The 12,311-nt window shown below is 40.2% G+C and overlaps 1 protein-coding gene across 3 annotated transcripts in view; it reads left to right on the top strand.

The window, feature by feature from the left end:
* The window catches only part of taok3a (TAO kinase 3a), a 136,360-nt gene that overhangs the window by 107,638 nt on the left and 16,411 nt on the right, over positions 1-12,311 (top strand). For all 3 annotated transcript variants that reach the window (XM_080208421.1, XM_080208422.1, XM_080208420.1), the window contains 4 exons: positions 278-514; positions 9,136-9,264; positions 9,725-9,928; positions 11,965-12,204. In XM_080208421.1, coding sequence (XP_080064547.1) covers positions 278-514; positions 9,136-9,264; positions 9,725-9,928; positions 11,965-12,204 — 810 coding nt within the window. The remainder of the gene's footprint in view (positions 1-277; positions 515-9,135; positions 9,265-9,724; positions 9,929-11,964; positions 12,205-12,311) is intronic.

Below are 12,311 nucleotides of genomic sequence, written 5' to 3'. Positions count from 1 at the left end.
TTCATCCCTTTATCTGTGCTAAATGGTATGAATGACCTGCTATACATGGTGTCCATCCATGTATAAGTCAAGCACATCAAGAACATCCTGCCCCAGAGATATAGATATTAATCAGTGTGTGATGTACAGAAACAGCCATCAGTAGATTTGCCTAAACTTGTGAATGCCTCCCAAGAAAGGTTACGTAATTTGATACGATTCTAACTAAATACTCACTCCCTCTATTTTTTAATAAATGTAAATAGTGATCCCATTATCTTTTTATGTTTGATGCTAGGTTACAAGACAGATCCATGAGCATGAACAGGAAAACGAGTTACGTGAACAGATGTCGGGCTACAAACGGATGCGAAGACAGCACCAGAAGCAGCTGATGGCTTTAGAGAATAAATTGAAGGCCGAAATGGATGAACACCGCCTAAAGTTGGAAAAAGAAGTAGAGACCCAATGTAATAATGCATCTATTGAACTGGAGAAATTAGCAAAGAAACATCAGATTTCTATGGAAAAAGAGGTAAGTTATGGCCGGGCTTGAGTGGAAAACTTATAAGACCACATCAGCAATCCAAAACTGAGGAGGGGTGGGAAGTGATGCAAGCCTTGTATGTTGTGTGGATCTATGTTCAGAGATTTAGTTGAATAAGGCATGGACTTATCTTTGCTCTTAACTGCACATCAGGGGTATAGTTGACCCCATCAAGACGACCAAAAGGAAGTATGCTGTAAAATTATGCAGTGGGCATTTATTTTTTCTAAGTGAGCTTGATCATGCATCATTATCCACAACCTTGTCAACTTGTAGCATTTAAAGCTGTAGTGATGCATAACTTATTTTGCGATTCGGGAATTAAAGTTTATAATGTAACACCAATTGAAAATGGAAAAATCAAATGAGCTGTAGCGGAAAATTGTCCTATTAATGCCTAACTTTTAAATGCTTCATGACTATTGGGGAAAAAGAATATTTTGAAGGGTCATGACCCACATACCTTCCAATTTTTGTTTTTGGGAGAATGTGGGTGTTTTGCTTGTGTGTGTATGGCTCCTTTAAATTTTTGGAGTTGCCATGTGCATGGTAATTTGGAGGGCTGACTAGTTCTCATGCATGTAGTGCATTTTTGGATTCTGTAATACCGAGTGGAGGGAACGTGGATAATGGCTACTTCAAACTTTCAGCATTATTTTTGTTTTCTGCATTATGAAATAAATTTACATTTACAGTTCTGTTTCCTCTTGAAGTTAGTTGCCTGCCATTTGAAATTTGTGATGAATTCCTAGTATTGGACTTCCAATTGGGGAAGCCCAAATCTAAATTCTAGCCTCTTTCCTCAGGCTGATGAGATTTTTAAAGGGGAGAAATGTTGAGGCAGTTCTTATTATTCCATTTGATTGGTATTCTTAATTTACAGGGGTAAAGGCTGGCCTGTCTACTGTATTTGGTAGCATTGGAGACCATATTTGACTCATGCTTCAAACCATTGAGTTTTAGCAAGCAGATGGTTAAACCCAGCTTACTTTCTGACGAGTGGTTAAGTTTGCGTATGGTAGGGTTTTCATTGATATGTAACTCATTATGCAGTCAGTTAGTCAAATGTGCTGAAGAAACGAGCGTTAGGCTCTCAGTCAGTACACTGTTTACAAATTCCAATCATCAAGGAGATGAAGCAAGAGAGTAAAGACAAATGATACATGATGCATATTGAGAAAATTGGCTGAAAAAATATAATTGCATTTGTTTTGCTCAATACTTGTTCAAAAATGAAGTGGTGGTCTCGAAATTGGCTGATGTGATTTTTTTTTTCAGACCTGATTCAGCTGTCCACAGCCCAGTCAAACATTACTTTTTTGCAGAGACATGTTTTAAATTGTGCAATCTTTTTATTTGAATGCTGTGGAAATTGGGAAGCTGCTTATATGGCCAAGAATTTCTGATTTTTCGTGCAGTGAATGATTTCATATGCATGTGCTGTTCCAATCAGAGGCTAGCTGCATGCTGTTGGGTAAAGACAACACAAGACATCCTTTATTCACATCTGAAGCAGGTTTTTGATAGTTTGCATTGCTGTATGGGTGGCGTAGTGGTTAGCACTGCTGTTTCACAGTGCCAGGAATCTGGGTTCCCTTCCAGCCCTTGGTGACTCCCTGCGTCTGCATGAGTTTCTCTCAAACACTCTGGTTTCCTCCCATACTCCAAAGGTGTGAAGGTTAGGTTGATTGGCCATGCTAAGTTGCCACTGTGGGCAGCTCGGTAGCACAGTGATTAGCACCGCTGCCCCTCAGTGCCAGGGACCTGGGTTCAATTCCTGGCCAGGGTCACTATCTGTGTAGAGATTGCACATTCTTCCTGTGTCTGTTTGGGTTTCCTTTGGGTGCTCCTATTTCCTCCCACAGTCTGAAAGATATGCTGGTTAGGTGCATTGACCCGAACAGCACCAGAATGTAACAACTTGGGGAATTCCACAGTAACTTCATTGCAGTGTTAATGTAAGCCTACTTATGACTGATTTAAAAAAAAACTATCAACTTTAGTGTCCCAAGATGTGTGGGTTAGGGGGATTAGTACAGTGAATACATGCGGTTGTGGTATGGGGCCTGGAGAAGATGCTCTGTCAGAGAGTTGGTATGGACTTTATGGGCTGAATGTTCTCCTCCATTGTAGGTATTTTAAGAGATCTGGGGCAACGATCGGTGGTAGGGAGTATTGAAAAAAAAATTATAAATGTGAGGTTATCCACTTTGGTAGCAAAAAGGGAAGGCAGATTACTCTCAAGTCATAAATTAGGAAAGGGAAATGTGCAACAAGACCTGGATGTCCTTGTACACTAGACACTGCAGGTGCAGCAGGCAGTAAAAAAGGCAAATGGTATGTTGGCCTTCATAACAAAAGGTTAGGAGCAAAGATGTCTTGATGCAATTATACGGGACCTTGATGAGGCCACACCTGGAATATTTGGCCTTCTTATCTGAGGAAGGATGCTCTTGCTCAAGAGGGAGTGCAGAGAAGGTTTACCTGAGATGCTGGAACTGATGTATGAAGAAAGGTTGAGTCTGTTAAGGATTGCATTCGCTACAGTTCAGAATAATGAGGTGGGATCTCATAGAAACCTATAAAATTCTAAAAGAACGAGACATGGTAGCTGCAAGACCGATGATCCCAATAGTGCGGGTGCCCAGAACCAGATGTCTCAGTCTATGGATTCAAGATTTTTAAATTTCTTCACCCACAGGGTGGTCAACCAATGGAATTTGCTACCGCAGGAAATAGTTGAGGCTAAAACATCGAACGTTTTCAAGAAGCAGTTTGATATAGCACTTGAGGCGAAGGGGATCCAAGGATGTGGGGGTGGAGATGGGATCAGGCTTTTGAGTTTGTGAGCAGGCTTAAAGGGCTGAATGGCTTCCTCCTGCTCCTATTTTGTTTGCTTCACTGTAAATAAGGGATGTAATGTTTGCAACTGGCTTGCACTGAGGAAACCAACATAGCAATGAATTTCTTTTTAATAATTCTGTTAATTGCCAAGTGAACACCAGCTTGAACACTGTCACTGCTGACCCCTCCTATCCCTAATGTCCCCACGTCCCTCCCAAGTCCCCCTAAGTTGCCAAAAATGGGAACTCCCAAATGACTAGAAAAATCTAGGAGATGGTTTATGAGCTGACCTGAAGTTTTGATTTTAAATAAGTTTGTCATGAAATATAGATTCATTAAATTATGCAGCACAGAAGGAGGTCAACTCACTGTGCCTATGCTGGCTCTTTGATAAAGCTGTCCAATTAGTTTCATAGTCTTGCCAATTTTTCCTTTTTGTATATTTATCCAATTTTTCACTCCCTTTCAAACAGTATATTCCCAGTATATCATTGCTTGCTATAGAGTCAATACATACAGTACAAAAGAGTCCTTTGGCCCATCAGATCTGCACTAATCCACTTTCCAGCATTTAGCCCATAGCATTAAATGTTATGATGTTTCAAATGCTCATCCCATGTACTTTTTAAAACGTTGAGGTTTTCTGTCTCTGCTACCCTTTCAGGCAATGCATTCCAAACTCCCATCACCCTCTGGATGAAATATTTCCTCGGGTCCCCTCTAAACCTTCTGCCCCTCACCTTTAAAATTATTTCCCCTCATTATTAACCCTTCAACTAAGGAGAATAGCTGCTTCTTACCCACCATGTCCCTATCCCTCATAATCTTTATAGTTTAATCAGGTCCTCCTTCGGCCTTTTCTGCTCAAGCAACCCTCGCCTATCCAGTCTCTCTTCATGGCTTAAATGCTCCATCCCAGGCAACATCTTGGTGCACCCTCTGCAGTGCAATTACATCCTCTTTATGGTGTGGTGACAAGAACTGCACACAGTACTCCAGCATGTGGCCTAACCAAAGTTTTATATTACTTTAACAGAACTTGGCTTCCAATTTCCACCCCTCTATCATCTTCACATGGTCCATCTCTGATATTTTCCTTCCCTACCTTGACCCCTCTGCCTCCATTTCTGGTGGAAGACAGTCCACTAATATCCATTACAAACCTACCGACTCCCACAGCTAACTCGACTACAGCTCTTCACATTTTCTGTCCTGTAATGACTCCATCCCATTCTGTCAGTTCCTTTGCCTTGGTCGCATCTGTTCTGATGATGCTACTTTCCAAAATGGCGTTGCTAATGTGTCTTCCTTAATTGTGATTTCCTACCCACTGTGGTTGACATGCTTTCAACTGCATCCAACTGATCTCCTCCAGCACCACTGGTGTAACTATGTAAAATAACTTGACTTCGTGTTGTGCCTGCCCCATAGTCTGTTGTAACCCTTACACGGTGGACAAAGAATTGCGAGTAGACTTCTTGTTAGTACAATAATACTCATTTAAATCCACAATCAATAATTACCCACCCAACAGCATTGTTATCTTACAGAAATACTGAAGTTCAAGTCCCATACTAGATCTTGACTTGACTTGCGTGACTGGCAAGTACCCATTGCAGATACTGGCCTTGATCTGTGCACTGGTCTCTGTAGTCCTCTGCGTAGTCTGGTCCTTTGGTCTGACACTCTGGCTCTGGTCTTCCTTTCTTCTCGGGTGTGGTGGCTCTCCTCACGCTGGTTGTTGCTAGCAGTGGTCACTGTTGTTGTAGCTCGTTCGTGGGGCTGGAGAGAGCAAGATTCTTGGTTGTGCAGCACCCTTTATACCCTGTTGGTTTTCATGCCCCTTTTGGCCATTGCCGATCAACTGCTCAGGACTTGATCACCCGATCGATAAAGTCCAATTGGGTGCTTCCACACCAATCTCTGGGTGTGTCCCCAACGGCCATGTCTGTAGATGCTGGGAACACGTAGGACACACCTCCCTCCCAAATAAGGGGTTACAGCACCCTCTGGTAAAGAACCCAATTTGACCAGGAAGTCCCCTTTGTCCTGAAATTGGCCCGTATCCAATGTTTTCAGTCGTCTGAGCTGCAGCCTGTTTCTCTCTTTTAGACTGCAGCCTACTGTTTTGGTTCTTGCCCAATTGTCCCAGAGTGCTTTATAAATCGCCATTTTAGGTAGCTCGTTTGGCCACATACCATAATATTTTGCCAACGAACTGTAAATCTGTGTCCTCTATTTACTAACCCTTCTGCAACTAGAAACAATGTCTCATTCCTGGTACCATTCTGATAGACCTTCTCTATACTGTTTAAAAGCCTCAACATTCTTCTTAAAATCGAGTGCCAAAATTGGTAATAATCCTTCACCTGGAGCTTAATCAGTTTTATAAATGTTTGGCATAACTGGCTTTTTAAAAAAAAAACCAGGATCCATCACTTGAACATCCTCAACTTGGGCAGTGGTTAGCACTGCTGTCTCACAGTGCCAGGGGCTGGGGTTCAATTCCGGCCTCAGGTCACTGTGTGGAGTTTGCATGCTCTCACCCTGTCTGTGTGGGTTTCTTCCGGGTGCTCCAGTTTCCTCCCACAACCCATGATTGGCCATGGTAAATCGCCCCATGGTGTCAGGGGGTTCGGTAGGGTAAATACTGGAGTATGGGGATAGAACCTGGGTGGGATTATGGACAGTGCAGAATTGATGGGCCAAATGGCCTCCTTCCACACTGCAGGGATTCTATGATTTGTCTTGCTACTTCCAAAAAGTTGGCTTTGTATAGCCCAGGATGTCTCTGTTCCTGTAGACTCTTTAAATTGTAACATATATATATATAGTTTGTCATATCTTCTCATTCTTCCTATCAAGTGCATAACTTTGCACATCTCCACATCTAACTTCATCTGCCATGTATGTGCCTATTTTACCAGTCTAGTTGTCCTGCAACCTGTTACTGTCGTCTTCACTGTTTATTCCATTTCTGAGCTGCAAATCATCTGCAGATTTTGAAATTATGCCCCTTATACTGAAGTTGAGGTCGTTAATATAGACACAAAACGGCAGTGGTCCCATCAAGACTCCTCGGGACAATTCCTGCAATCAAGAAAAAATGTTCAACATTACCCGTTTTCTGCTTTGCCTTGTCCAATTTTGTATCCTTAAGCCACTGTCCAGTTAATCCCATGAGCTTCTAATTTGTTAACAGGTCTCTTATGTGAAACTTTATCGCATGCTTTTTGAAAGTCCATATATACAATATTGATGACATTGGCTTTGTGTACCCTTTTCAAGTCTTGCTCAAATTAGTCAAACTCTATTTTGATAAATTCTTGACTACCTTTATTTATTAACCTATATGTTTTGAAGTGACAGTTTTATCCTGATTATTGTTTCAAAGTTTACCTATTATAAACATTTGGCTAACAGGCTCTGATTCCCGTTGAATGGGGTGCAACATGTTCACTCCTCCAATCCTCTGGAACCATCCTGATTTATAAGGAAAATTGAAAAATCCTCCCCGAACACCCCTGCAATTTCCTTCCTTGTTTCTCTGTCCCATCTCAGATGCATCCTATCTGTGCCATGTAACTTTTCCACTTTGAGATTTGGTGACTTTTTAAGGGCCTGTTCTGTATTTTTTTTACTAACTCATTTCTCTATTATCTCTTCTGCTGTGGCATTAGCAACATCCTCCTCTTGAGTGATTTGAACCACTCTACTTGTCTTTATATTTATATGTTTACAAAAGATATTTGGGTTCACTTTTCTTACCTACTAATTTATTACCATTCAGTTTCCTTGGCTCTCTTGCTTGCTTTTTCAGTCCTCCTGTATATTTTTCATAATCAGCTTAATGCTCCATTGAATGATTAACTGGACATTTATCGTAAGCTCCCTTTACTTAAAGGGATGACAGTGGATAGGCAATGGCAAACCTTCAGGGAATTGTTGGTTCCTGTCAGTGCAAAAGTAAAACTGGAAAGATAGTCAGACCATGGTTTACAAGGGAAATTAGAGAGACTGTTAGATCCAGGAAGAAGGGGGAGTGCAGAGATGGTTTACTAGACTGAGTCTTAAAATGACAGGACCGGCATATGGGGAGAGACTGAGTCGTTCAGGATTGTATTTGCTGAAGTTCAGAAGAATGAGGGGGGATCTCAGAAGCCTATAAAATTCTAACAGGATTGGACTGGCTAGATGCAAGAAGGATCTTCCTGATCGTGTGGGTGCCCTGAAGCAGGGGTCACAACCTGAGGATATAGGGTCAACCATTTAGGACGGAGGTGAGATTTTTCTTCACCCAGAGAACGGTTAGTCTGTGGACTTCACTACCACAAGAAGTAGTTGAGGCCAAAATGTTGTATGTGTTCAAGAAAGAGTTAGATATCACTCTTGAGGTGAAGGGGATCAAAGGTTAAGGGGGGGAAAGTGGGATTAAGCTATGGAGTTGGACGTTCAGCCACGATCATAATGAATGTTGGAGGAGGCTTGAAGGGCCGGATTTCTGTTATTTTATTTTGATCACGATCATTTCTTCTCCAGGGAACTGTAGCTTTGCATGCTCTTTCCACCTTGTAGTAGTGTACCCAGGCGACCTTCTCTTTTGGAGGCCCTTCATTGCATGTTTACTGTTTTTCCTGCCAACTTTTGGACTTTAAATCACTTGGCTCAGATCCCTTTTCAACTCATTGGAATCTGTTCTCCTCCAGTGGCATATTACCACATTTGATTTTCCCTTATCATTTTTCATACATACTCCAAACCTAGAATTGTTTCCCAAATATTCTTCCACTTCTTCCTCAGAAATTGATCCAATTTTGCTTCCTGCATCATTGGACTGCAAGCAGCCTGTTGAAGGAATTTGTCTTGTACACAGTTTGGGTATTTTGCCCTCTTTACTCTTAAACTGTTATTTTCCCAGTCTATATTGGAATAATTGACTACCCTATGATAAACTCCATAGCCTATGCATCTTTAGTGTTTTCCATTAAAGTTGCTTTCCCTTCTTCCAACTATTTGCAGGCCTACTTTATACATCCAATGCAAAGTCTTCTGTATTCAACTTTTAACTCAATAGATCCTCTTCCTGAATTCTCAAGAAAATCCCTCCTTGTTTCTTCACTATCTTTTCTGAGTGCCTTATAGCCAGCAATATTAAGTCCAGGTTAGTCCTTGTTTGAGCCAGACCTCTGAACTGTCACTTATCATAATTCCATGTGTTTACTTGTATCTACAGCTCACCCGCCTTATTTATGATCTAGGCATTTACAGATATGCAGTCTAGTATGCCTCGTATTATCTCCTGTCAGATCAATCCCATTTCTGAGCTACTCCCTTCTTTTGCATGTTGTTTGGCTCTCCCAGTCCTCTGTGCGCCTTGTAGCTCATTTCTAATGCTTCATCCTGATATCCCCCTCCTGGTCAAATAAGTGTTAAAAATTATAATTCAAGACCCTATTGCTAAATAAACTAAAATAGCCCTACTCAATATACAATCATTAAAATCCATGACTATATAACCAGACTGGTCAGTATATTGAAGAAATTGCGGCTTCCTTTCTTTGTACATTGTAAAGCACTAAGTAACTGAGTGGATCCCAAATTGTTGAGTTATCTGACAGTTTGAATTTGTTTGCTTTCATGTCAACCAAAAGCTGCTTCTTTATGCAACAGTGGACAATTCCTCTGTATCAGTATACATTTATCATTGAATTGGACAAACCAGTCTTTTTGGCCTCTGTGGCTAAGTATAAATTTTGTTCCTACAGATGAAGGTAGCGGCGCAAGATGAAAAGAAAATCCAGCAGCAAATTACAGCCCAACAGAAAAAGGAACTGACCACCTTCCTAGAAAATCAGAAGCGCCAGTACAAACTCTGTAAAGAAAAGATTAAAGAGGTAAGTGTGAACTGACAGAGAAGGTCTTTGGGGATGGAGGGTGTTAATCACCACTTAATTATAATGGAAATGGCTTTTTGGAAGTATATTCGATGGGTGATGGCAGAAACTCTGGAGACCCGTTACTCGTAGGCACCGACTTCAAATAACAATTGGAATTAATTAGTTTTCACAATAGACCATTGACCTTTTGGAATGGTGAGCAAAATTCTGCACATGCTAGAGATCTGAAATAAAAGCAAAAACTGCTGGAAACACTGAGCAGGTCTGGTGGCATCTTTGGAGGGAGAAATCATACTAACTTTTAGGGTCTGTGACTTTTCACTGGAGCTCATGTAAGTAAGTAAATTTTAGACAGGATCGCATGTAGTCTTGGTCCAGGAGCCAGTGATGTTTCGAAGTGACAACGTATCTGAAATGGTTCACGAGAACAACTCAAATATTTGAATTTTCTCCACAGGAGATGAATGAAGATCACAGTACACCGAAGAAGGAAAAGCAAGAGCGATTATCCAGGCATAAAGAAAACCTTCAGCACACACAGGCAGAAGAAGAATCCCAACTCCTTGGCCGCCAACGATTGCAGTATGATCGAAACTGTCGTGAGCTTAAGCGGAAGTTGATGATGATACGACACAGTCTGGAGCAGGAGCATCTACGTGAGGTAAAATATTGCCAAAAATACATTTTTGTATTAATCTTCCTCATTTAATGACATCCACTTCAGTTTATGATGTTGGAATCATTGATGATTCAAATGATTACTATGCAATACAAATGGAGCTGTCTTTTTTTCATCTGTCCTGTCCTAAATCATTCATGCTTTAAACTAAGTTAGAGAGATGAAAATATATGTATTTTAAGATAGCCTTAAGCAGGTTTCATAAGGTTCAAGATGTTGTATGGTAGGGTAAGCAGTTCAACAAAGAATTTGATAATGTTGGAACTGGAGACCAAAGCAGAGACCCAAACTAATTTCTGAGCATTCTTATTCAAGGGAAAAAAAAACAAATATATCTACTTTTCAGTTTGTCTCCAGCTTTATTTCACTAAAGTTGACGAATGTAAGATTCTTTTCCATGAGTTGATGTACAAACAATAAAGTATATAATCGATGTATGGTCTGATTGAATCCAAAAAAAAGCAAGAAAATTATTTGCATAAAGCCATTATAAACTTTTGGGTCCTGTTTCTTCCCTTATTGAGTCTTATTTGGCTATACAAATGTCTGCATTTGAGAAGATGTCTTCCAATGCTACTTTGTTTTTGAACGCATTTTAACAGGCAATTACAATCTGGGTGACTTGCTTTGATTGCATAAGTGAAGTTTTGTGTTAGAATTTAAGGTGTGATATACTGTTCAGTGCTTTTATTTGACTATTTTGCCAAACAACCTTTGTAATTTAATTGTTTAGTGAGTGAACTAATGAGATAAACCTTTTATCTTGTGCAGTACTCTTACTGTACTCAGATGTTCTGATTACATTGTAGTTTCAAGCCTCAGAAAAGAGTGGTGAAATTTGCAGTGTAATCTGGAACCAAAGCAAGGGCTCCTTGTTGTTGAGGGAAATAGAGAGTATGATGAAATAAAGAGAGTATGTGTGTTAACTTTCAGGTAAATTCTTCTTGCCGTAACCAGGCACATGCTATAAGTTGAGGGAAAGTGAAAAGGAAAAAATGACTGGCAAAGAGATAAAATGAGAATAGCAGTTAACATAAGTGAACCCAGAAATCATCTACCAACATGTTGATAGTAAATGGATAGTGGGGCAAAGAGGGTGATGCACTCTTAGAGGTGTATGGCAAATTTAGAATACTTAATGAGTGCCATTGATCTTTATTAAAGAAGAAGATGGTGATAAAATATCAGTAAAAGCCAAGGTGGTAGAGGTAATGGGGTGAAAATTTGATCAGAAGACAGTACTGAAAAAATTGGCAATCTGAGTGGATAAGTCACCTGGTCCAAGTGACTTGCATCCCAGGTTGTTAAGGGAAGTGGGGTTACCTCAGTGGAAGTTCTTGCCCTAACTTTCCAATCTTCAAATACAAAGTAACATTTAAAAATTTACCAATAATTCCAAACTTGGAGATGTGATTGACAGTGAGGTTTTTGCCAATCAACTGCAAGTAGTAGTAGGCTGGCAGAATTGGCTGACATGTGGAAGATGGAATTTAAATCAGAGAAGTGCAATGCGATGCTGTTTGGCAGAATGGGTAGAGAGTTTGTATAATGGTACAATTCTAAAGGGTCCGCAGGGGCAAATAGTACCTTTATAAAATATATTCTAGGCACTTTGTGACTTCTCCATACTGTATTCACTCTGTTTGTCTTTTAGTCCCAAGTCATTCTATATTCCTGTGTTGAGAACTTTGAAGTTGGCAAGACACATTGAGAAAATAATTAGTAAAGCAAATGACCTCTTGGGCATCAATAGAGGCAATGAATACAAAAGCAGGGAAGTTGTGCTGATATTGCATAAAGCTTTGATTAGACCACAACAGGATCAACACTTTAGGAATGTTGTGAGGATCCTTGAAAAGGTGCAAAGGAGATTTTCCAGAATTCAGTTCTTTGAGATTTTTAACAAAAAAAGTAAACCTAAAAGTGCCTAATTTAAGAACGTAACTCAGTCGCTGAATTTATTGGATTACTTAAAATGCATGCACAATATAAACATTTAATATGACTTTTTCTAATAGGAAGTGAATAAGAAGCAAACCCAAAAGGAGATGGAGCATGCCATGTTAATTCGTCATGATGAGTCCACGCAAGAACTTGAATTTCGACAACTTAACATGTTGCAAAAACTTAGGATTGATCTAATCCGCTTACAGCATCAGACTGAACTGGAGAATCAAACAGAATATAATACCCGCCGAGAGCGGGAACTACACAGAAAACATGTCCTGGAACTCAGACAACAGCCAAAGAGCCTAAAGGTATGAGATGAACTTTTCATACCATACAAGTAATGAGATGTCCAAAAATCTTATTTCGACTGGTGGAATCAGTGGTTCTGTACTCGTCTGTGCTTTCCAATGAAAAG

Source organism: Carcharhinus amblyrhynchos, chromosome 20 (genome assembly GCF_965287045.1).
Source record: "Carcharhinus amblyrhynchos chromosome 20, sCarAmb.v2.hapA, whole genome shotgun sequence".
NCBI lineage: Eukaryota > Metazoa > Chordata > Chondrichthyes > Carcharhiniformes > Carcharhinidae > Carcharhinus > Carcharhinus amblyrhynchos.
The sequence above is the reverse complement of the archived record's forward strand: the minus strand, read 5'-3'. Positions and strand labels throughout refer to the sequence as shown.